The 26746-nt window shown below is 41.2% G+C and overlaps 1 protein-coding gene across 6 annotated transcripts in view; it reads right to left on the bottom strand.

Annotated features, from left to right (window-relative positions):
* FAM13C (family with sequence similarity 13 member C) overlaps positions 1 to 26746 on the bottom strand; it is a 127170-nt gene that overhangs the window by 22649 nt on the left and 77775 nt on the right. For all 6 annotated transcript variants that reach the window (XM_033515477.1, XM_015632885.3, XM_015632894.3 and 3 more), the window contains exons 7-12: positions 24811 to 24849; positions 19971 to 20027; positions 18159 to 18357; positions 13509 to 13630; positions 5838 to 5901; positions 107 to 257 (exon numbers count right to left, since the gene is read on the bottom strand). In XM_033515477.1, coding sequence (XP_033371368.1) covers positions 107 to 257; positions 5838 to 5901; positions 13509 to 13630; positions 18159 to 18357; positions 19971 to 20027; positions 24811 to 24849 — 632 coding nt within the window. The remainder of the gene's footprint in view (positions 1 to 106; positions 258 to 5837; positions 5902 to 13508; positions 13631 to 18158; positions 18358 to 19970; positions 20028 to 24810; positions 24850 to 26746) is intronic.

Raw genomic sequence — 26746 nt, 5'->3', positions numbered from 1 at the left:
TAGCTTTGCACTGTTTCCCAGAGGGTTGGAAGCCTGATTTTAAAGTGCAAGTCACAAGGCTTTTTTATAATTGCAAATGAGAACACATCATGGCACGCTCTCTTACCTCCACAACTGGCCCCATCAGCTTGCACACTGCTTTGCGCTGGAGAAGGGGCTGTGTCCTTGGGTGCCGGCAACTGGGGAGTTTCCTCCTGGGCTGGCAGAAACGCAGAGCACAAATCAGTTTCCAGGGCTTGCAGCTTCAACAAAGAATTCTGCAGACAAAAGCAGAACATTGGGCTGGGTAGAGAACAACAGGGATCAGCAATTGCTCTTCAACTCCATGAGCCCATCGGCAGCGCCTGCACAGGGGTGTTCCACTGCCAGCTCCGGGGGGACGTGGGGAGAACAAACACGCACTGTTCCACCAGTGTCTTGGCTCCTGGTTATTTAAGTCCCAATTTACATGGATTATTCACGGCACGTGGGAAAGATGACTTTGGCAGCAAAAGGCGATTTATTCCAGGAAGCCAAACTGAGATGATGTCCCTCTTCTTGGGCTTGAAGCAATACATTAAGGAAGTATTTCATTCATTGGGCTGACATCACGATCTGATGACATTATGTCCCTCCCCATTTACCATTCATAAAATATCAAATCTCACTCTCCAGCCTGTGAGTGCAGTACACAGCGGTGAACAAAGAGTTACTGAGAATACGCTCACTCATGGGATTCTTGGGAGAGAGATTTTTTTAATTGGCTGTTTTAGAGATGCTTCATTATGTAGACAAGGCTTTTATGTGGGCTGCTGCCAGTTCTACAGGGCAGTGGATAATTTGTGATCCGCTGCAAAGGTAAAATCAACACATCATTGTCACTGACTGCAGGCAAATCAATGACAGGGACAGTTATCTGCCACATCACTTCCAGCCTCTCTGCCATGCGTGCTCCAGCTCTGATTTGAATGTTTAATGCTGCACGCAGTACTGAGCTGCACGATCTGACACGAGCATCTGGCTGTGATGGAAATGCTGTGAAAGCCCTAATCACCACCTGACTGGGCAAAATGAGTCACTTCCCACACCCCACTCATTCAGCCCCCCATCTCAAGGGAAATACTGCTTAAAGCATAAAACAAAACCACATAAGGCTGTCCTAATAACCACACAGCTGTCACATACAGAATGTACATATAACATTAATTGGCTCAAGTAATACATATTTATGAAGGGTATTTTCTGAAGAAAATAATCTGAGTTGCTAATAAAAAAAATTCCTCAAATTGATACCCTGAAAACTCCTTTCCCCAGTCTGTCAAATACCTGAAACCAATTTATTGATTCATTTAATGAAAAATGAATTGCTTCATTGGCCTGATTTCCTTTGTGTGAAAATAAATCACCTATGTAATTGGCAGTTTAATATATCTTTGCATTATTTTTGTTGTAAGGCATCCCTTTTGTAAAACCAAAGACAACTTTAGATATTAAAAAAAATGAAACTAGGTTGTCTTAGAAGAGCAGGGAAGATTTTCTGCCTTTATCCTTTCATTCCTTTTATAGAATTCAAGAAGATGATGGAAACCATCGTGGCCCTAAAAGCTTTCAGGTGGCAGTACATTTCCTTGTCAAGGGAAGGGTGCTGACTTGCATCACACATGTGACACTGTTTTGGGAAGTCCTCATATCCCATTGTCTCTCATCCCAACTAAACCCAAATTAAGTGGCTGTGGAATTATCACAAACAGGCAGAATTTTACAGTCATTAGTGTCATCTAGCAAGAGATGACTACACCAGTTACAAACCAGTGAGGACTCTGATCCCAGCCTGGACTTTACCAGGAGAACAGCTGATTAAAATTAGGGAGAACACAGATGACAACCCATAAGAATGGGATAATAAGGAAACATGAGTAAATGTCTGACAAAAGGACTTATCCTTCATGGACTGTTACTTCAAGCATTTGGCAAGAAAAATCCCATTTCAAGAAAATACATTCACTTTGCATCACTATTCCTTATGACACATTAATATTTATGTGAAGCTCAGTGTAAAAACATTTTCACAGACTACATTGTTAAATATCGTACTTCAACTTATGCTGTACAATTCTTATGCTGTAATTCACCAGCTGGTTCATATTCAGTTGCTCTAAGTGATATTTTTCACCCATCTGGAGAAGGTGGGTGGATGGCAAATTCCCAGCCACTGCCGAAACACTGAAAATAAATCATATAATAATAATAACAGAAATACCTTAACTATTTTAATGTGTGTGCCCTTGACAGGGATTTGAGAAAAACACTAAGTAGCTTTGATCATCTTGATATTGCCAGGGAGATAATGAATCTGGAGTGTACCGCCAACTCCATCTTACTCCTAAACCACAGCAGAGTGTTATGGCACTGCCACATTGCACTATCCAGGAAAAGTCACCACAAATTTACAGGAAATGTGGCAGGAGACACAGCTTAGAGTAAAGGTGAAGCACAAAGGCCAGCACATCTGCTCTGGGGGTGAGAACCAGCCTGTGCACATGCTGCTCACTGCTCTCCTATGGCCAGACCTGACCCCGGTGCCTGCCTGGGCCACCTCTGCTCATGGCTGGTCAGAGGAACTTGCTAAACATGTTAGAAGCCAACAACAAACAACTCTGCAAACAGCTGAAACACACCGAGGGAAAAGTTAGGACATGGTGGGCACCATCATCAGTTTGAGAAAGCCCCTACATGGAAACCCAGTGTAACTGAAGTAATTTAAGCTATGGTGTTCTGTATCAGCTAAGATCTCAGTTCAAATGCTTTAGATTTGGTACTCATTACAGCTTCACTCTGATGCCTAGCATGAGTGTTTCTGAGGCAGTAATTCCTGATCCATGCTAATGCAAATGAAAGGACATATCAATATCTCAAATGGATCCATGAATTGCCTTGGAAAAATAACCATATTGTTTTCTCTTAAGAAGAGTATCCTGAAAGTTTGAAAAAGAAGAAATTATAATTGTCTTGGACAAAGGTTTCTTATCTCTTATGTCCTCTTAAACTAACTGACAGTTCAAAGATCTTGAGCTAAGTCAATTCCACTAGAGAAAAAACACTGTACATTATTACAAATAATGGTAAAATTAATAGGAAGGTGGAGAAAGACAGGAAGAAAAACAGCGTGGCCCTTCTCACCCATTTGTTATTTTTGATAATACTTTAAGAAAATACAGTCACTGAAGTGTCATTGCCTTGTCTGCTGGGAGAAAGCACAGTACAAAAGGACTGCCACTCCCAGAGGAAGCTCAATCTGTAGTAGAGACACCTTTTCTACAAACAACTAAGCCTGGACCCACTGACCATCACTCCTTCCAACCAGTGATTATTGAAAATGAAGAGGGGAGGCCTTAGGGCAAGGAATTACTGAGATAACAGGTAATCTCTTACATCTAGAGATGAATGCCACACACTGTTAAATCCATCTGGAGAATGGGACACTGAAAGAACAAATTCTCCCAGTTCATCACCAAAATGCTGTGGCACTGAGATGCAGTACCCTAACATGGCATGGGGCCATGCCCAGCAGGGTCAGCACTGTGGGATGTGTTGGTCAGCATGTCCAGGAGGCCAGAGCCTGACAGGAGACAATGTGACAAATGAGAGCCCCTGGCCTTTGAAAGAATTTCCCTGATATAGCATTACATCCTTTCTTTCATCCCTGTGGACACCCAAAGGTTTAATAAATTTAAGAACCAAGGGAAAGGGAAAGGACCCAGGTGTGCCCCAGCCATGAGCTCTGCTGAGACTCAGTCAGGAGGCTGACAGCAGGGATGAGGAGCAAAGCCCAGACTTGGTGTTTTCTGCATAAACTGATATCACCCTGATCCACACACGGTGTTCGTCAATGAAAAGGATGCCTGCACCCTGCCCTCAGGCCTGCTCCTGTGCCTATTCTATTATAGGAAGGCAGCTATTCTATTATATCCAGTTTATTGATGGATTTACTGGATTTATGAAATCAGCTGGGGCAGAGAAGGAGAATAATCCAAGCTTTCAGCATTTAATAGCCTTTGAAGTGACTCATATTGGAAAGAAACTGAGCAAATTTCAACCTGCTCAGTTTTTTCACTCTAAGGAAATTAATGCTTTTATATGTCACACTGAAACAGCTTTTTAATCTGGGAATTCAGGTTAAAATAAGATAGGCACATTTTATGTGAACATAAATAAATCTCTGCAGTATCCGTTAAGGCAATATTTGTGCCTTGAGGCATATGACATTTTCAATTCAGAACTTCCTTTATGGGGAACAAACAAGCAACAATAAGATAGAACAAGATATGCCCTGGGTCTGCATAATGCCATGGGTGAGCAGTGAAGAGAGACACCATTTTCTGTACTCCAGAAAGAGAATTTATTTTCTCATGGCACAGGTCCATTTAGGTTTGCAATAGACCTGAGACACACAAAAATCTAAGATTTTACAAAAGAAAGCATCAGGCTGTAACCTCTGCTCATTCCTCATTGGATATTATCAATTTATTTTTAATTTCTAATCTAATAGTTTGTTTTAATATTTTGCACTGATTTATTTATTACAATATTTTTTCTTAGCCTTTAAGGAATCCTTTGAGAGGATTTTAAATGGAAGCTTTCAAGTGGAAGCTTCAGTGAATACTTGCATTGGAGCTTCTCAAAAGAAACAATAATTTCATTATTTCTCCCAGGGCCTGAGGTGGCTTGACAGAGGCTGAATGTACTCCCATGTATTGATCACTGAATGTACCCTGCTTGTCAGCACTGAGATTTTCTACAGTGAGCTGCACAACAGTGACACAAAATGCAGAGTAAACAATTCACTGCAAGAAGATTAGGTCTGAATTCCTTTAAAAGGACACATTGTGGTCTTCCCCTAATCAAAGTCATGCATCAATTAATAGACATAGATGTTCTCTGGTTCATTGCAGAAACAAAGCTTTCTCTTCCAGAGTTTTTTAGGAATGGGCTTCTCTTCACCCAGCTCTCTTCTCCCACTGCTTCTGTTGTGTTGTCTTGGCCTACACTAAAACCCATCTGCTCCCTGTGGAAGTCCTGTGTTCTCCAGTGTCCTTGCAGTGAGAGTGGCCTCTGTGCTGGGGTGCAGCATCCCCAGGCGTGGAGAGATGCTTTATATAGGGTTTCCTTTTTTCTATAACTGCAAAGCTTGGCTTCACCCCCTTGCCCCTCCCAGGATATTGCTGACTGTGAGGACCTCGCCCAGGCTCATCCATTGCTGGACACGATCACACAAACAGCTTTTTTGTTCTTTGCTCACACTGTGCTCCTGGCATAATCCCCGTGAAAGCAGCTTGTTTCAAGTGTCACTGGGGTTATTTGGCTTTCATTGCTTCCCCTCTTCTTCTCTCCCCTACTTCCATCTTACAACCAGAGCATCTTTTAGACTCCATTGTGCTGATCATAGTTTATTTAGGCAGGATGTAGCAAAGTTGAAACCTCCTTATTTTTAAACAAAACATATTTAACAGATGAACCATTTTGAGCTGTAATATGAGGGAAAAATCAAACATTCTTGAAAGACGTCACTTCACTCAGTCAATATTGTTTGATTCTTTTCTGAGCATAAACAAAAAACAGCCTCAAGTTTGCTTAAAAAAATTCTACAACCTCTCGCTTCTAGCTTTTCAACTATTTTATCATATCTCATATCTCACTTTTAAGCTTTTCTTCAAAAACATGACTGCAATGATTCATTAAAAAGCTAACTTAGGATTATTAAACAATTACATTATTCCAAGACCTTAAAATTAACAAAAAAACCCAAAACACCTATTCAAAATTTATACCATCACATTTCAACTTTTGGTTACACTTACCTCATTTAAGCTGTTAAATTGATCAGTTCCTTCTTTTGGTGAAATGCTTGTGTTCTGATCTATTCTACAAAACAAAATTTTAAAAAATCATTCAGTAGACTGCCTGTCTGTGCTGCAAATATATAGCTTTTTGTCATGTGTGTATATAATTTATAAATTACAGAGTAAGTTTGTTTTATTTTAAAAATAACATTTCTATAAAAATAGCATCTCTATTTTTTAACTCATTCAAAACAACAGTGATTTTACTGGAATCCTAAATAATACATTTAAACTGTTAATGAAGTCCTGAAAACTATGACATTAATATCTGGGCTCATTCTATCATGTCAGAAAGTTCTACAGATGTATGATATCGGTCTTGATGAGCTAAAAGAGTTAAAGCCAAGAGAATCTCAAACATGTGCTTAAATCTAAGCACAATTTGTCATACATGCTTTAAACTGGGAACAAGAGATTTCCCATATCACAGCCATAAAGAATAAATTTCCCATATTTAAATCTGATGGCATTTCACGCTCCCAATCTTCAGCTTTCTGCTTTTGCAAATGTCAGAAAGGCCCCAGGCTCCTGGAAATCCTCTAAGAAAAATGTCCACGTTTTCTAGTGAGTGTCCCTTTGCTGCCATCAGAGATGTCCACACCTTTGGTTTTCTCTCAGTGTATTGCTGCTTCTCCACATGGGAAGAAGAAAGGAAGGCCCAGCATTAGTGAGGGCAAATCTCTTCCCCCTGCCTGTGGCCACTGAGGAGCTGTGGCCCATCCAGGCAGACAGGGCCCACACAGCTCCCAGTATCAGGGATAGGTACTAATTCACTACACCAAGGAATGAAACCAAAGGCTGAAAATATCTGCCCGCAGATTGAGCCCCCAACAGCCTCTCACCACCTCTCTGTCATCCCCAAAACAAGCTGAGGCTTTCCACATGTGATTTCAGAGCCTGATGTGGCTGTACCACAAGCTGGCTCTTGACTCAGGGGAAGAAAGAAAACTGTCTCAGAGAATGCGGTATGTCAGTGCTGAGAAGGTGGTGATGGCCAGCAGACATCTGCTGGCCCCCAGAGACTCACTCAGAGATGTGATCAAACCCAACACAAAACCCAGATTCCTTTGCACAAAATAATTCGTATTTTTCTGGGCTCAGAGTCATCCCAGCAAAAAGAAATGGCTGTAAAAGCCTCTAGAGACCTCAAAATCAGAACAGAAAGATGCAGAGCTGTTTGTTGTAGCTCTTCCTGGATTTGGGAGGTGTTTCAAGACTGAAAAGATGGTTATACCACTTCTCTCACCAAACTAGAAACATTAGGTAGCTATACCAGGGTGAACCAACCACTTGGCCCAAAACAGAATCCAAGATGTGCAATTCCCATAGGAACAGAAATGAGTCATGAGAACAGCAAAAGGACTAACTTAATAGGAAAGTGAAATATTTGTAGTTTGCTTTAATAACATGTAAGGAGGCAGCTGCAAGGCTAAAAACAGCTGAAGAACTAATTCACTAATGAAGAAAAAATATTTAGGGTGATTCATTGCATTTAACTAGAGTTACACATGAAGAAAAGGATGAAAACTGTATGTGTTAGATATGTACACTTCTGGTAGTCATTTTGCACTCCTTCAGGGTGCATAAAAGAGCAAATTGGAGCTTTCCTTAGTAAAATAAAAAAAACAATTTTTTTTTAAAAAATATAGAAACAGACAGTAAATGCTAGCAGAATTTTGTACAGGAACTGTACAAAGTTCTACATCATTCACAGCTGTATCACTCACGAGTCTTGCACCCTGGAGTGTAAAAGGTTTACAGCAGCCATGAGGTACCACCTCTTTCCTTCAGCTTGATATTCTTGCCAGCTGTTTTAGGATTCCTTTGATCTTTCATTTTACTGCTCCTTTTACACTAGAAATGTTGGAGTAAGATGCTCTTATTTATGCATTCTTTGGATTCTTTGGAGATGCTGAAATCATTAAGGTGAGTAACCATTTTTGTGTGATGAGCACTTGCATTTTCAGTCTCATGCGCTGAGCTGATCTTAATCTACAAAGAGAGTTTTGGGGTGTGCTTTTTCATTTTCACCAGATTAATTGCTCTGCTAGGCAAATGCAGTTTTTTGATTGTCACCAGGCAACACAGGGCTTACAATTTAATAACTATAGTTTGGATCCTACTTTCATTAAAAGTCAATCACAAAATATCCATTAACTTCAAAAGCAGCAGGAACAAGCCCAACTTTTCTATCTGTGATGAGTACATTAAAATTATTTCAGGCCTTAGCTTAAATTTTGAATAACTGCAGGCACCTTTATTTTGTATAATTTACATCCTGTAAAATAATGAAAATTAAATTCTCTCTGTAGCTACTACTCAGATATATGTCTTTCACCCTCCTTTATAGACTCTGGCTTTGGCAGAATTATCCCTTTCTCCATGACAGAGATGGAAAAGATGCAATAACTAACATGTACATTTGAGGCTTGTGGCTATAACAAAAAAAAAAAACCAAAAACCAAACAACAACAACAACAAAACAAACCCCACAATCTAAATTCTAATTATCATAACAGAGCTCCTACCAGACTTCCAGGGGGAGATAAATTTGTATGAGCACTGTGCTGCTTAAAACCAGATCAGGTCATGTGAATTTTTGAATTATGCACAACATTACCTTTAAACCTTCATAAAATTCAAATAAAACCACATAATTTTAAAAGCTGGGGAAAATGTTTGAAGATAACCTAAGCAAATCCCAACCACATTTTCTCTGTGAAACCCAGAAAGGAGCATTACATTTTGTAACTCTCAAATCTCACTCCAGTCCAACTCTGACCACACAAACCTATCCCCAGGCTATTTATGTGTTTATGCACCACAATGCCACACGTGTGCAGTATCTTGGCATTGGTGATGCCAGGGTAAGTCCTGCCCATCAACCTCACAGTATTCTGTGGGATGAAACTCCTTTTCCAGAGTCACCTTCAGTCTATCCTGCCCCAATACTCCTCCCCTGTGTCCAGTCCGAGAGCCAGTTCCACCCTTCCCACTCCAAGAGTGACCTAGAAGGTTAACAGCTCAGAAATGGAAGTCTCAGTTCCCTGTCAAGGGGCGGATGCAGCCTGTCCAGGGATACAGCAGACCAGCTCACAGAATGGCAGAACACACAACCAGCACCCAGAAAACAGAAGGCTCCTTCCTGAGACCTTCCCAAATGGCAGAAAACATTATCAAATCCAAATGCCTCAACATGGGGCTGCAGGTGGATGCTCCAAAAGCACACCTATGACTCCTTAGAAAGCAATGCAGAACAGCAACAGGCTTTGGGATGAACGTAAAGTGCACACCTCAACCGAAGAAAAATCCACCTTGAAGAGCCCAAAGGCACTCCCTGGGCAGCCCCTGAGTGCTGGAACAGGAGGGCAGACAGAGAGCCAGTGCAGCAGTGCCTGTCTCGTTAGTCCCAGCCTTTATGCAACCCAGCCAGCACTTGTTATTCTTACTATGAGCAGCTGTTACTCAGCAGGAACAGTCCTTACTGGGGCTGCAGCAAAGAGCTGTTCTTACCTTCCTCCTCTATCCTCTCCCCACCCCGCTTTTGCCTTTTTTTCTTTAATTGCATTGCAACCCAAAAGCTTGCCCAGAGGCAAGCCTTGGTACAAGAAGTATCACTGGAACCATAAACATGGATATTTTAATACCAACCACTCTGATGAAATTGTTCTTAGGAATCGGTCAATCATTTCCCAACTTTTTCCCTGCTCACCTGGCTGCCTGTGCAGGTGAGGGAATGCAGCCTCTCAGGCTCTGCCTCAGCCATGCAGGTCTGCATGCAGACATCAACACTCCTGCAGCTTCCCTGCTGCCTCCCACTCATCTCTGAGTTTCTCAGCAGAAAGCCTGGAAACTGCAAGAGTTCTCACCTGAACTGCACTCTCAAAATATACCTGTCTTGCAAACTTAAGTACTGAAAGCCTTGCTAGAGCTAGGCCTCCACTCAGGGAAGCACAGAAAATTTGGGAGGCTCTGGCTAACCCCGGGATCCAGGGCAGCCCAGAGATACCAGCATTTCCACTTCTCCTGCAGAACAATCACCATCTGACAGCAACCACCACCCTACAGCCTCTGCCAAAAATAGAGTTATAGAATTGCAGAATAGGGACCAGCCCTGGGACCAGATAAGCCCTGTTAAATGAAACCACTTCATTCCCAATTTATTTGGGGAATGCTGAAGAGAGGGAACTTTGAAGAACTTTCCTTTGGCAGAAAACTTCACCCCAAACTGTAGTTCTGAATTCCACACTGACTTGACATGCAGCCTTCTCTGAAGCATTGACCTTCCCACTGCCCAGGACTGCTTTGTTTCAATATCTTCTCTCTGTTACAGGCATCTGAGGAAAACACCAGGCTCTGTTCAGGTAACTGCATACAGCCTACAACCCACTCCAGTTTTGCTGATTGCCTTTGAGAAGGCAACTGGCAGGGGCCAGTTTGTAATCCTGTGTATTGTTCCATACTGGCTTTTCTAGTCTCTGTTAAAAAAAAAATAAAAATAAAGGCAATTCCTTTATTTGTTCCCAGGACCTGCTTATAACTTTTATCTACCTTCTATCAAGGTGCAGATTATATTGCACTCATTTCCAAACCCAGCTGCACACAATGACCAGAGCAATATCCAGTGTAATCACTGGCAATAGTATTAGAAATTCATGGTCTGGAAAAAAGGTGTAAAGGTTTCCTTCCATGCAGATGCTGTTTCATCTACTAAATTGATACTGATGTTCATAAATCATACATGATAAACACCTCTTGAGCTTGAAATCCTTGCTTCACAGGTCACATACAGCTTAGCCAAAACCAAAATACTATTCCCTTATTCTTCTGGCTGCAAATCTCTTCAAGTCTACTCTTCCATTTCCCACAAATCCCACAAAACTTTTCCTTTATTGTTTCAGTGGTTACCACAAAATGAAAGTAAGCCCTCAAAGAAAATACACACTTCTAAGTCATAATTCCATGGATTGCTGCTCTTACATGGCCCAGTTTGTTCTTCTCTGTAACACTTCTGTTTATGAGCATCCCTTGTTAGAATATCCTAAACGTAGATTTTGCTGCTCAACAGGAACTGTACTGGAAAGTTTTTCATATTTCAGCAGTCTTTAAGCCATATTAGGACAAGTTAAAATGGTCTCTTTTTTTGGTGCCTCGCACTCACCAGAACAGATTTCTTAAAAAACTCTGTAGAGTTCAGAGGTATTTCAACCTTTAATCCTCAATGAGCCTAATGGGCTATAGCCGCCTGCAATTAAGTTAAAGCAGAAGTAACAACAGGATGCACTAGAAACAATTAACCTTGATCCTTCATTAGAGACAAATAAGTCCTTCTTCTCCCATGCTACCCCCTACACATCTGATATACAGAGAGAGGTGTATAGGGACACCCCTGCAGCAGTATGTCCCTCTCCTCCAAAAGACCAGAGAACTTTTAGTCTGCAGGCAGGTGCAGTGTCCCAAAGCATCACTAGTTTTACCAGCAGCCCAGCAAAACCAGAGTAAGACAGTGGGTTTTGTGGTGCTGGCAGATGTTCTGTCCAAATCTAGCTATGCTTGCTGCCTGATGCCAACACTGAATGTTTAGCCTCTGCATGTCCCACAGCAGACAAGGCAGAAAGCAAGGCAAGACATCATCCCCTGGCAGCAGTTTCACAGCCTGTTGCTTGAGTCAGTGCTGTGAGCCTGCTGCAGCAGCCAGAGAGCCGTGTGAGCTGACACATGGACTCTCACTGCTGTGGCCCTGCCAAGGCTGTCTGACAGCACAGGGAGGGGGCAGCTGGTAGTGGTGACCCTCAGGAGTCACCAGACACAGCAATCCTCATACAGAAACTGGGAATTCCAGTATAGGTAACCTGCCACAGCTGGGTGGTGGGAGTGTCATTTCAAAGACAATTAAAATAAAAGCATGCAGTGTGTGTGAGGCCAGAGACCACAGGTTAATGCTTGTTTATGTTTAAAGTTCTTTATTTGAGAATAAAGTCACCTCTTTTTTTTTTCCTCATGTAATCAAACTGAAAAATGACAAGAGTTGGGGTCTGATCACTGTGCTTTCACAGCACTTAGAATGGTAAATCCAGGCACCATTATTTAACAAATTTATCCCTTGTGGACAGCAGACTTTCTATGGAGGTACCATGGTGTTAAACAAAAATAAATAGCATAGTGAAAAATGGTTAAAAACAGGCAGACTAAAAAGGCCAAATTGTTAAAATGGACAGGGGAACTTGGCTGCAGCTGCTGTTTTATTCATGCACTCTCCACTCTGGTTCCTATCTTTAAAGTCTGTGTCTTTCATCATGTTCCTTTCAAAATTAACCAGTTATTTTACTACCTACCCATATGCAAACATCCCACCAGCAGAGCCACTGGGTAGATCTGACTATCTGACACCACAGTCAGCTCCTCTTTACATGAAGTCCATGGGATGTTTTCCTCGCATAAGAATGCCAGAAAAAGAGAAGGCAGGCTTCCTGATTAGAAACACTTCATGACATGCGGTGTTTCAATTGCACATGCAAGCATTGGAGGGAAAAAGCACTTTGCTGTCCAAGCTAATTAAATGCTTTTTCGTTCTGCTACACCTTCCTTTGAGTTCCAAATTAAGATCATTTACAGTGTTGCCTCCTAAAAGCTGTAGAGAAGGCAACCAATTCATGTCACATAGAGCACCAAAGTGCCATTGGATGACAGCTGTCACTGGCTGTCCCACTCCTGACTGCAAACAAATCTCGAGCAAGTGAGCTCTAGCTGTCAACCAGCTGTGCCCTGAGCATCCCTGGGATGGACTGCTGCTGCTTCAGACCCCCCGAAGGCAGCCAGACTCTCTGTCATAGAGCACCAAGGCTGTCATGCACATCAAGATGAGGAGCAGAGACCTGGCTCACCTGAAAAAAACTCTGTGCACAGAAAAGCAGAGCCAAACTGGCATCTGAACATGGGAAATTTGTAAAGCAGTGCCCCCAGATTTAGTAAGGACTAAATCTTGTCCTTAGGACACATCTTCACTGGTCAGTTGGGTGATTTGAAACCCCATTTTTAGCCTTTTGTGTGGCCATGATAGATGAAAATAAAAACTGTGACTTCCAATACTTACCAGAGCTAGTTCCCTCATCACCAGAAGAGTTACCATCCATGAGTTACCATCTGCCATCAAGACTTGCTTAATGCCAGCCCTGAACACACAGTGCCCCTCCAGCACCAGAACAAGCAGAGGTGCCACAGAACCCAGAGTCTAAACTGTACACAAATGGATACCCTTGCTATAATCAGGTGTGCATGTTCTCATTCCCATTTCTCAGAGAATGCAGCTCTGAGACAGAGAAGTAATTCAGCACCGGAGGGAAAAGAAAGAAGCAGAGAAGTATTTTTGAAGCTTGGCACAGAGGAACAGAAGTTTCTAAACTAAGGATGTTCTTTCTGCTTCAGATGTAAGGGGTTTAAAGAATGATGAAATTTGCATTCTTATCTTTATCCCTTCCGCTTTCTCCAAACAGTCCTAGATATATAAATATAGAATACATTGCCAACAAGAGCCAGGAGTCTGAATATTTTATGCAGAAGGCAGCAAATGAATTAGCCTTTCCTACAGTTAATCAGAAGTGAAATGTGCTGTGTTATCCCAAGTCTTACCTTGGTTGGAATCTCACGACTGCTTCCTGGCATTTCAAAGCCACGTTCTGTGCATAGTTATTAGCTGAGGATCCAGCCTTCCCCTGCCACTCCGTGAGGCCTGGCAGTGCACACTCCAGCTCCTGCACAAAGAGAAAAAAAGAAAAGCTGAATGCACCCTGTCAGTACCAATCCAATCTTAGCTAAGTATTTTCCTTCAGGAAAAAACTTGCTCCATGAGACCAGATGCTGGTTGAGGATCTTTGTTATTTTTCGGTATTACTCTGGAAACAACTGGAGAACACAGAAGATAAAAGGTTCTAAACAAAGTAGTATGTAATTTTACTGGAAAACAGTTTCTGAAACCAAAGCAGGCTTTTTTCTGTTTATTACTTAAATAACAGATGTCAGCTTCAGAGCTAAGAGGTTCTATACAAAGAATTCACTTGAAATTATTTACTCACATGTCAATAAGATTTTATTACTTGGGTATCATCAAAAAGAAGTCTGGCTGAAAAAGGCACATGCAGCTCACCTAAATAAGGTATGGAAAATTTAACCATTTGCCTCTTTCCCTTCCCTAGCATGGGTGTAGCCTTATGAATAGAGTATTACTCTGGGGGGAAGGAAAGGCAGTGAGGGGAAAAAAAACCTCACATCACCCAATCTGCTACACAGGAAAAAAAAAAAAGGCAATTAATCCAAAAAACTGAGTAAAAGAACAGGAATGAGAAAAGTATCCATTTTAGTCCAAGCTTTTGAAAAACAGTTGTAGGGCTGTAAAAAGATGTGTTTGGCACATCTTAGTTTCCTTACCTATAAAATGGTTTGCAATATTTCCTTTGCATTGCAATTCAATAAATTAACAAAGACCTTTGAAAATGTGATCATCAAAGTGGGACTTTTTTTCATACCTCTTTATTAGCTTTTGTAACCCAATATTTTAGTTTAATAGTTTAAAAAATTAAAATACAATGTGCTCTGCAAAACAACAGAGCTCCCTTCCCTGCTAAAGCAATATACCTGACTTTGCTCCAGTTTCAAAGCTTGGTTGGATGCATGGAAGTCAAAAGTTTGGATACAGCTCTTCAGACGGGAACTTTCAGAGCAGAAGGAGCACAGCAATTCCATGTGCTTTCTCTGCTGGATGAAGGGGAAAGCTGAGAACAAGAGCATGTGCTGGCAATAAGCCTTTGCTTGCAGGCTTGATCTTTGAGGACTGGGTGGCTTTTGGTTGTTTCTGTATTTTTTTTTCTCTTTTATATGTTTGTTGCTGCCCATAAATCACGTCATTAGGGTGTTAACAAGTAAACTAGGGAAACACCCTTGATGGAATCGCTTTTTCTAAACAGCAGTGAAATACTGATGTGTCACAGGCACCTACAGCAGAGCCCCATCTTCTAATGCAATTTTGTTCCTTTTTCACTAAACAGGGTGACTTCTACAATGAAGTTGCATCATAATAAACATTAGCAGAGTATACCCAGAAACTGAAGTGAAACTTGCAGACTGCCTGATGTGTTCATGTGTTTTTGCAGCTGATGTATCAACATCAGCTTTGGCTTTTTGATTACTGCGCCCTTAAAAATCACAATTTTAATGTCAAATTATTGGAAATTCTTTGACATTCAAGCAATTTTCACACTTCATTTATACTCTAAATACAGAACTTAACTCAGCAGTTTTCAGCCTTCTCATCTCTAGGCACTGACTGTCAAGCCACCATGTCATTTTCATAGCCATTTACCTTCATAATAAAACTTTAAAGATGAATTTTTACTGTCCCTGCGTATTAGCTAGGAAGTTTACCATCCTTTTGTAAATATGTCCCAGTATCAATAGGGAATTTGAGGTTGATTCATTCAAGAATCCATACTCATGACTGTGCCCCCAAAGGTGAGTGACAGGAGAAAGGATTGGGAGAGGAAAGCAGACTTTCTATTCCTCACCATCTGTTCTCACACTGACTTCCTGGAGTATGCATATGCTTCCTCACCTCTTCAAGTCAAATAAATCCTAATTCACTTTATTTCCTATAGATGGGTGTTGCAAAATTGCTAAGGAAGCTCATGGAACCATGGAAAAGATGAAACCAAATGGCTGGAGTACAGCAGTGCAGTCACATTCCAGCAGCCTCCTGTCTTCCCATACTCTGGAAAGGTCAGAGTCTGTCTGCCTCCAGAGACAGCCCCTGTCCCCAGGGAAATAACTGCAGGCAACATGCAAAGTACAGCTTTATTCTGGTGACATTTTGTCATCTGATAAGTGGTCAAGTGAAGCCACCTGATGCTGCTCTTTTATTACACTTGGGTTTTTTAATCATCAGTGTAAATCTAATAACCTTTTCTTCATGATGACCTAAGACACATGACCACAGGGCTACACTTACACCAAAAATATCAGAGGCACAGGAATCACACTCCAGCTGAGAGCTTTGTGAAGCTCAAAATCCTCAAGCTGGCCATCTTTCCTCTACTTGATCACAGCTGTCTGTTCCCTCTCAGTGACCTTTCTACAGTGGAAACCCCTTGGATTCTCACTACTAGAACAGCACACAAAATGGTTCCCATCCAAACAGACTTTAATCTTTCCAACACACGCAGCAAACATTCATCTCCTAATAGCTTCTTCTAATTTTAAAGGGACAATTCTCTGTAAAAGCAACTCAGAGGCTTATAAAACATAAGAGTGAATAGCAAACAGTTCCTTGGCTTATCAGAGCAACAGATTTAACAGAGATTCTGTCACTGCTCTGGTGTCACTCTTTCTGATGCCACAGAGAAGTCAGGCTAGGAAAGTGAGGAGACTGCTGAAAAAGCACTCTGTCAATAATCTCAGGAGAACAAGGATGAGCAGTTTAACCATGATGTGCAGTGCATCCTGCTTTTCCTTCATAAATGCATATGCTCAGAAAATGCTGTTTGACTTCATTTATCCCACCCAGTGGCTTAGTGGCAAGGCGTTTCACCAAGGAAGGTTCATGCAGTTACAGTGCTTCATCACTTCAATCTTTCCTAATTCAAGCCCTTGAGTCATGTGAAAATTATCTGCCTGGCACCATCTTTCCTTCCAAAGGCTGCATACTTAAGTCACACTGGTATTTTATGGCAGTCTAATTATACACTTAAAAAGTTTCCCATGAAAGAATTTCACCATTTCCAGTTAACCCCTTAGGGCCACATAAAATGCCACAGAGCAGCAAATCTGTACTGTATTGGCTTTTGTTGGGTGAGAGGTACAGGCAGAACACACACAGGGGGCTCAGAAGAGGCTGAAAAAGCAACAGATGACCTATGAGACAGACTTTGCCCCATTTACTGCTTCTTCATGACTTTTCCTCCTGATCTATCTCTACTTGCTCTTCACAGGGCAAAATTCCCAAGATTTTTTTCTGTTCAGATGATAAACATGCACACCTCATCTCCCTGCAGGTTAAATAATATTTCCTAGTAATGCACACACACAAAAAACAGTTATTGTTTTATTTCTGGATGAGCTCCAGAAAAACAGGCAGGAAGCTTAGGGCAAGAGTTTGACATTGATATTCCGAAAGAGACTGTGATAATACCGTTTGCCATTTGCTTTTCATTTTCCATCAGGATTCAAAAGGGCAGTTCTCACTTAGAAGGTAAGACATTCTGTTTAAAATTATGAAATCCCATTCTAAACTTGGTCCAAAATAATTCCTAGTCTATGATAAGTTTGAAGCACTTCAGAAAGAGTTCTGCAAATTTCTATCCACAAATAAGAAGAGAGGACAGACAAAACAGTAGACAAATATGTTATACAACAAAGAAACTATGGAAATATCGTCATCTGTATTTGTGTATGCACAATTTTATGTAAACACAGACATCTGTATTTGCAGATGTCGGGCCTTGTGCCTACTGCAGACCAATACATTTATCAACATAAACACTAACTGTCTTGGATATGAGAATATTTCCATCTGAGGGGTTAAACCTGCACTAGAGCTCTGCCCCTTACAGCGCACATCCAACATGACTTGGGAAGCACCAGGGAAGAACAGAGGCATTTCCAGCAGCTGCTGAGCAGTGGAAGTCTGGAGTCAACAGAGCAAATGTACCTCCAGAGACAGCAGCAGAAGCTTCCTCATTTCTAGTCTTCCTTAATACCTTTTACAACACTTACAGTTCTGCTCCCCCCAGCTCAACCTAGGAAGATGGTGGACAGTAGCACTGCTACTGCATACTGTCTTCATGGTGTGAACTTACTATTTAGACATGAGAAAAACAGAAATTAATATTAAGGAAAACCATGAAATCTCTCTATTTGCAGCCCAAATACCAGTGTCAGAGATCCTTGATCAAATAAAAAAACCAGAAACTGTCTAATCCAGTGCTGCAGCTACCTAGTTTTGTATTTGGTGCAAGGAAACACAGGAAAACTGAGGTGAAATATTTGCACGTCTTCAGCTATGCTCTCCACTCACTTCCGAAAGCAGCTGCAGCACAACCCTCTCTGCAATTCCCTAGCAGAAATAAACTGTTATTGCAGGAGGGTACTACAGACTGCAGGTCCCTGGAAATCTCGGTAGATAATTGCAGGATCTCAAATCACACCATGAATTACCAGGGAGTCCCTCTTTGCACTTCAAAAGTTACTTAGACATTGTGCCACAAGCCTACCCCTGGTAAGTTTATTCCTTACCTGACTTTCCTCATGGCTTTTTCCATTTTCTAGCTTTACAATGGGCTTAGGTTTCCTCAGCTTTAAGTTGCCCATTTCAGGCTTTAGAGCGCAGTCAATCACAACCTGCTGCTTGTGCTGCTGAGTGTCTTGCAAAGGCAGCTGCCTTTCCTCTAAAACAGCAGAGTTGTCCGGGCAATTTTCTTTGTTATCATTGTCTCTATAAGAAAATAAAATTGAAATGCATCAGGCAGGATTTCAGACAACTGTCAAAACATTATGAAGGAAGAAAAGCAACAAGCTCTTAGCTGTTTATGGCATATCACTTTTACTAAGTTTAGTAGTCTACACATCAGTAATGGATCTAAACTACTGTTAGCATTATTACACACTAAACGGTGGAGCTACTTAAATGCTAGCTTTAGAAGCACTCTTGGGCTTCAGGCCTACAGTTCACATCCCCCAAATAAAATCTGAAACTGTCTTTTTCATGCAGAAGACTTCCCCCACCCAGTGATTCACAGTGAGCTATAATCTCACAAAAATATCATCACAGACAGTAATTCCTCTCTACAACATACTTCCCTTCTGACAGTCTCTGGCTTTGAGGGCCATTGCACAAAGGGAAGGAGGAAGTCACTCAAAGTAAGGTCTGAACAGCCAGAGATGTGTTTGGAGAAAACATCCTCCTGGTGTAAGAGCACACCTGGTGTCTTAAACAGTCACTGTTACTCATGGATGCTTAATCTGGGATCTGGGACAGACATTTTCAATCCCCATCCAAACTACAATGTGAGAGCGCTCTCCAAGGAGACCTTGCTAGTGTCATCCACACACAGTCACTCCAGCCTTAGCCTGGTTTCATGCCTTTCACTGGGAGCATCTCCGTGGCACCACGAAGTTACCGCAATGCAGAAGGCAAGGTTTCCTGAAGAGCTGGCAGCATGAGCTGGGCAGCATTGCTGCTCCAAAATCCCTGGCTGTAGCTTGGTTTTCAGATGGTAGCTTCAGCTGGTAGCATCCTAATGGTTAGCTGGGAGATGACCTCTCTCCTGGTGTGAAACTTCCACAGCTGAGGGAGTCAAGGGCTGTTGAATTTAATCCTTGAAATTTAATTTTTTTTTTTGCTTTTTTCAGAAAGAATAACTTGCTAGTTCAATGTTTTCTCCTAAGGATTATGGGCTGCAAAACTCACTTTCCATCTGCAGCCCATCAGCATCCAGATGAATGCTTGCAGGGTGCCTATGGAGTTGAATACCACTGCTGCCCATGCCTTCTGCAAGTGTGCTCCAAAAGGCAGTTGTTAAAGTTACAGCTTTATAGCCCACAGGCACTCCAACAATGTGCACAAGTGTCGCTAATTTTAAGGTATCATCTGATTTTTAAATCTTCCTGAAAGCCTAAATTGCATATATAGCCATTAGAGAGGCATGCCTCAAGAATACTTCAATTAAATGACAATTTGAAGGATTTTTTTTTCCCAGACACACTCAGCAATGAGCATATCCTTGCACAGTTGGAAAACTCTGCTTACTAGTGCTTTGTATCAGCTGCTGTATAGTAAAATTAAGTGTATAAACACCACAGCTGCATCTGAATGACAGGAGTATGATGTGAAGTTAATACAGACCATAATATATTTACTTATATAAAAGCAACAGTAGTTAATCTTTATATTCATCACACAAAAGTACACAAGATAAATACATGTTTCCCAGAAATACTAGCAGCTTTTTCATTCGCTTGAGAATAAAGGTTTCTTTATAATGGTTTAACAGAAGCAGTCACGGCTTCATTTGCTGCCAATGGATTTCAAAGTTTGCAGGAGAGTACCTGGGACTGGAGCTGCCTGCTTGATCTTCATGCACAGAGCCTGAATACCCGTCACACCTTGAAAATGAATACAAGATAATTACAGATCTTCTGCCAGCTGCAGAAACTTAGCTTTTAGTAACATTACAGTGCAGCTCAAACTATAAACACATTTCTTTTCCTCATGCTTTAGTTAAGGTCATTTAATACCATAGCTGATTCATGAGCCTTCAAATCTCAGAGGGAGAAGAGGATTTGAGATCTTCTTGTGTGCAAAATTTGGCATATCATTTTTCATACAAATGGAAATAATTACAAGCAATGTGGATGTAACCATAAAAAACACAGGAAAATTACAAGGAATTCTGTATTCTAATTGCTTAGAATATACTTCACATTAACCTCGAGAATAATTAGACACAACTGAAGATGCTTTTCTCCCAAACTCACAAAAATATTAACTATGGTAGAGCAGTCACCTTTTGTGCATCAGGAAAAGGAATCCCCAACTAAATTATGAAGTGAGAGTTAGTCTTAAAAAGTGAACCAGCACTATTTTTTAAGATGCCTGAACAATTATAATCAATTACTTCCTTTAAGTTACAAACAAAATAATTGTCCTAAGGCTGCCTAATCAAAAGAGAAGTCTGGATAAATATGCTAAGCCACAAGCAAAGTGTGGCTTAATTTTGCAGGGTGATTTAATCTGCAAAGCCCATGAGCAATCTTTCTTCAAATAAATATGCATCCATAAGCATGCATTCCTAAAATATGCAAACACTGAGCCTGGTAAAGTCAGGGTCCTCTGCTCACCCTCAGTTCATACTCACAGGGCACAGACATTAAGGAGGCCTGGATCCCTTGAAGTTTTCTGGCAGAGGAATCTCTTCATTATGGGGGAAGCAGCCTGTACTTTTGCTGACTTGTAAAATTTTGAGAACTGCCCCACTTAGAAGAGAGTACATTAAGTGACACATTCATAGCTCTGTGTTGCAATTTGATGGCAAGGGTTTTAATATATTCCTCTTCCCCACCAGTCTTCTGCTGGTGTCTATATCAAAAGTCAGACTGCAGCAGAAAATATTTAAAGGGCCACTCAAGTGTTTACACTTCCTGAATACATCAGCATATGCATGAAAGCATTTGCAGCTTACAACTGGAGCAGAGAACTACAGTGGCAAATCACCCTAATCACACAATATTCCTGCAATGAATGCAGCTTTCCCCACATGGCAAAGTGGGATGATGGATGGAAGACAGGGCCTGATGTGCTAAATGGAAAAATTCACTGTAGAAACCTTGTTGCCTCTGGATGTCAGTCACACCTTCCCCCCTGGCCAGTATCTGACTACCTCATGGGAAACAGCAAGGGGTGGGCACAGGACACACTGGGGGTTTGAATAAGGAAGCCCAGTGTGAAAGGAACCAGGAACCTGTCTGTAAAACTAGAAGGAATATCTAAGAGGGAAGAAAAAACATAAAGAAAATGCATTGTGAGGAGAGAGTGCCAAGGTCAGAACTGGATGGCAGAGCTCCTGGCACAGACACAGGAGAAGGAGAAGGTGCCACCAGGTGGGGTGTGCACGATGGGCTAAGCCACAGCCAGCAAAGTCCAGGCATCCCCTAAAGGGAGAAACTCTCCCTTCCTGGGTGTGCCTCAGAGAGAGGAGGTGGGAGGAAGCAGTTCTGACACCAGTTTTGCTCTCCCCTCCTCTCACCAGTCACCTCACTTGGCAGCCCTCAGTCCTGAAAGACAGTCTTGGCCATGGAGAACACACCCTGGGGGCAAAATAGATGGCTGAGCACAAGTCCAGTGGCCAAGCCAAGTCCAGTTAAGGAGCACTCTCCTTAACAGGGGGAGCTGAGCTGGCTGTAAGGAGATGATCTCAAGAGGCAGAGGCCCTAACTCAGCATACAGCAACTGATAGGAGCCATAAAACAAGACACAACCTATAAACAACGTGAGCATGACAAAATGCATTTGAGTAACTGGATGGCAGCAGACAGAAAAGATAAGCAATAATAAGTCAAAGAATAAAATGACCATCACAAAATTTAAAATATCCTGAGGAAGTTCAGATGCAAAAAGATTTCCAACAGAAATTTTGTCCTGGTTATAAATAATAACCAGGAAGCTGAGAGCTCGCTCACACAAGATAGTGCTTGAGGCTAGGACCATAACAGGACCTTTAAAAAGATGAATTTGCAATATAATGCAAATATCCATCATTAAAGAATGGAGTGTTTTTACCTTGATTTCTTAAAGAAATGCATCTTCTGTGTTCATGCCACTTGTCTGCACATGTCAAAACAAACATCCACACCCTCCTTTTCTCTCGGCAGTAACTTGTAAGTCAAGTTGTCTAACTTTAGTTGTATTTAATAGACAGGGTGACATTCGAGAGTTTGGGGTTTTTTTGATAGTTTGTGGCTGTGTAGCAGAGACTTCCCATCGACCAAAAAAATGCAGTAGCATCTTCCTCACTCTTAAACCACCAGAGAATATGCCACAACAGCTTAAGGTCAGAAATCCAAATGGGTTGAGGCTTATATTGGGTAGGAACTGTCTTTTAACAAAACCAGTGATGTGAATCCTCTCCCTTCAATGCCAAATCCAGCTGCTGATTGATGGATATCTCTTCAAAGTAAGTACATCCACTATTGATCTTATGGCATGGGCCAGAGTCAGGTCAGAGATGGGATCCCAGCCTGGATGGAATGTTGCTGTGACTCTGGATAGTATTGTCTCTGTGTTTCTTCTCCGGGGCCTCTGGGTTAATGGGACCAGCTTCTTTAACTTTCTTCCATTTTCACCTTCCCACAGCAGCCATTTCAGAACAGAGTGAAAGCTGCTCCCTTTTGCTGACTTGACCTTTCAGATGCTCACGTGAACAGCTCCCAAGCCAGGCTGCATGCATGGCTTGCTGGGAGCTTTGCACCCCCAGGCATTCGCCTTGTCTGGAGAAATGTTCCTGAAAGTGCTGTACCACTGGCTTTGTATCGTTCAGGAAGCCCTGGCTTTGCCTTTGTCACAAATAAAGACAGAAATTGTTAAATGATGATGTCTAGATTTGCATGGAAAGCTCTCTATTTCTTCTGCTACATAAAAGTAAATCTATTTTTGTCTGTTTTCAGAGATGGTCAATACAAACAATAAGTGCTGAAATTACTAAGAACTCTGTATCCTCAGCAGCTCTCAAAAGCAGGTGTTGGGGGACAGCTCCAAACAAGCCTTAGGGATAGCACCTCTGGAAATCAAGTTTGTTCAATTGGACAATACTTTTCAGACATCATTGTTCACTTGCTTTGTTTTCTAAAAGCGCATTTCTACCCCTTTGTTTGGAAATATAAGATTAAAAATGAAATCCCACAAACAAGAACCAACAGCAGCTGAAATGAGGGAGATCCAACCCCTCTTCATCTCCCTGAGGCAGGGCTGACACCACACTCGCAGCTTTTATACCTGGGTTTAACATAAAGCCCCACAGAGAAAAGCCCTCACTTTCGGGTCCCAGAAACCTCAGGGCTGAGGCAGGCCTAGGGAGTCTCTACATGAAACGATGGATGCACTTAGGGACAGAGAAAAGGGAAGGAGAAAAACAAAATGAAAAAAAATATCTGTAATCTGGCTATTTTTCTGTGAAGAGGGGAGCAACCCATAATTTTACAGACCACAATTCATCACTTAACTAAGAGGAACATAGGAAATGAAAACAAACAAGCATAAAAGCAAACAAAAAACCTTCCACAATCATTAGCTTCAGTTCAATCTTTCCATATCTGCCTCAATCACACAAAAAGTGTGACTAAATTTAAATATTAAATAAACCAAGGAAATATAAGCAAAAAAAGCAAAGCAATATGAGAGAAAAATTATTTAGATCCCTTTGAAATATTACTTTTCCTGTAGAGGTTATGACAACATTTCAGGGTGTCTCAGGTGATTACAACTTGGCCTGCTTTCAGAATGTCCCCTGTCCCCACAGCACTCAGCAAATAGCTCACTGTCCAGCTGGGGTATTTTAGATTATGAGAATTTTAGCAGTGTAAAATTAACCTAATACACAAACAAATCCATATATCATTTTCCTCCTGAAAACAGCTTGGCTCCTTACTGCTGCAGAATCTTCCCCAAAAGCTTTTGAAACAATAAAAAGCATGCAAAATAACAATGCATACAGTACCAATATTGAAGTGATTAGACTAAAATAAGACAAAGGTCATTTCATTTACAATAGTTCCTAGAGGGTTTGCCTTTCTAACTTTTTAATGTCCACCCTTGTTCTGTTGTTTCCATAAAACAACAAGAAAAATCAACATATACATCCTTATGATTATGATATGTACAAAAGGCTATCTAAAGAGTTTATGGAATTGATAACAAAGAAATTACATTTTTGTTACTTAGCCTGTCTAAATAATGTATAGGGTTTTTTAAAAATATTTCCCAATTATTGTTTTTCCTAACAATGCTTGTGGTAAGTACAGGTCATGTGTCCTTAGAAAACATAAGCTTGTGTTTGACAGGATCACCTGTACCAGAAATGAGCAGTATTTTGACAGGAGGTTTATCTGACACTGAAAATCATGCACTTACGATAACATGTGTGATGTGCACCCAGCATATACTCTCCCAAAAAAAAGGTATTTCACTGCTAAACAGTCACAGAGCATTTAAAGGCAGCTGCTTTATGCAACCCTTCCCATATAGTCAATAATATTTTTAGATTACAGAAAACTCAATCAAAATATATGACAGATAGCTTGGGACTTCTCACATACCACTTACAATTATTCAGTATGGTAACTAAACTCATCGTTCTTGTTTAAAAATAAGGATATCTTTAAAGTGTTCACTTACTCTGCTAAAGCTGGGGTGTTGAAGGACTTATCCTGAATGCTGAAACAGAAACAAGAAAACATCAGATAAATCAGCGAGGCAGGCAGGCTCCGTGTATCCTCCTCAGTTGTAGGAACACATGCACAAACATGGCATTGCAAGGCACGTCTCTGTGCTCGCTCTACATGCACGGCTGTACCTTGGGCTGCTCTGCACATGCTCATAATCAAGGAACCACAGGGACTAATCCTACAACACTCAAAAAGCCCAGCCAGCAACATCCAGAATTCAGGCAAGGGTACAGGTAGACTGTGAGGCTCAGGTCATGATCTTTTATAGCTAAAACAGTGATGTTAATAAAAGCTTAGGTTTACAAACAAGTATTTAGTGTTCTGTCCTTTAAATGTTTGCTCCGTGTAATTGGCTCATCAAACATAGGGGGTTTTTTACTTAAATAAGGTTGCCCACTAAGCTGTCTGGAGGTTTTCTTGTTTAGTGGTCTCTTACCTGCTCAGCTCACAGTCAAACCCCAAGGGATTCTATGAAAAAGAAATCAGGTAGAATGGACAGTTCAAGTAGGATAAGGTTCTTAGGCTAACAGCAAGCAGTAAATGAAACTGTCCCTGTGAAAGGAATAGGCTGCTGTACTCCTGCAATAGAATGTTTCTGACCTGATGTAATACATTCAACAGGGTCAGCTCAGGATATTGCAAACTGCTGGGTTTGAGGAAGCAGTGGAATTCCCCTTCAAACAACACTCTCAAATCCAGTGAATACACTCTTGGATCATCCTGAAATATTACAGCAGCAAAAGAGAAAAAAAAGGGGGGGAAAGGAAAAAAAAAACAACCCCGACCAGCAAACAATCTCACTGCTGCATAGCAGAGATGGGATTTTGTTGTTGTTGTTGTTGTTGTTTGGGCTGGGGGAGAGAAAGCAAAGCAGGCAACGCCTTGCAAGCACTCCTGTTTATGACAAAGGCATCTCTCAGACGCCAGCATCAAGCTGAGAAAGGATAAAGAGAGGCACCTCCTCCTCCTCCTCCTGCCCGCAGCAGCAGCTTGTGCCTCTGCGTGGTGTTGACACACATTTCCCCGGCAGCAGTGGCAGCCAGGAATCACAGCCCTGATAATCGCTTTTCTTTCACCAACAGCACTAACGATGGATCGCATCTTCCCCTCGCCCCAGCCTCCCCACCTCTCACACACCCTGCCTGCTCTGCTCTTTCTTATATTTGTACATATAGATCAATGTGGATAGTGGCAGGAATTACCTGGGGATCAGAATATCACAGCCAGTCTGCAGGGACCTCTGCCCTTCAGAGAACAGGTTTTGTGAGAGAAGGATGAACAGAAAAGCTGAGTGTAACGGTTAATAACAATAATATTATATTAATATTATTAATATACTATTATATAACAATAATATTAATATTATATTGATATTATATTGATATTAATAATATTAATAACAATAATAAATCCTGCCTTAAAACTGAAATTTCAAAATTTTTTCTCCTTCTGTTTCCTTTTCATTTGCTCTAACCGTAGAAACATAAACTTCTTTATTGCTATTCTATTTGCAGGAAAGCAACTGAGAAAAGTATTCTTCTAGGTGCTGTGGGAAGTAAAAGCTTCATTTACCTGCTCTATAAGTAGAGTGTTATTAAAAATAAGTGATATTATTTTTAATGGATATATTCCAGAATGGTTAAGTGAATGCTTGACTCTTGATTTTGAATGGTTAGGCTGGGTTCATAGCTAACACTTCAAGTGTGTAATGGAAGAATCACTACCTTTTATCACACAATCACACTGATAAGCATCACAGTTTAGCTAGAGTAGATTTTAAAGAACTGGCCACTGTCTTGGGTTGCAATGTAAGGTGTAACCAGAAGTATATATTCTATTACCATCTGTTGAAACCAGGTGGGGCAGTGTTCTTTATCTCTTCCATG

This window comes from Parus major, chromosome 6, assembly GCF_001522545.3.
Source record: "Parus major isolate Abel chromosome 6, Parus_major1.1, whole genome shotgun sequence".
NCBI lineage: Eukaryota > Metazoa > Chordata > Aves > Passeriformes > Paridae > Parus > Parus major.
Note: the sequence above shows the minus strand (reverse complement) of the source record. Positions and strands in the feature narration are given on the sequence as shown.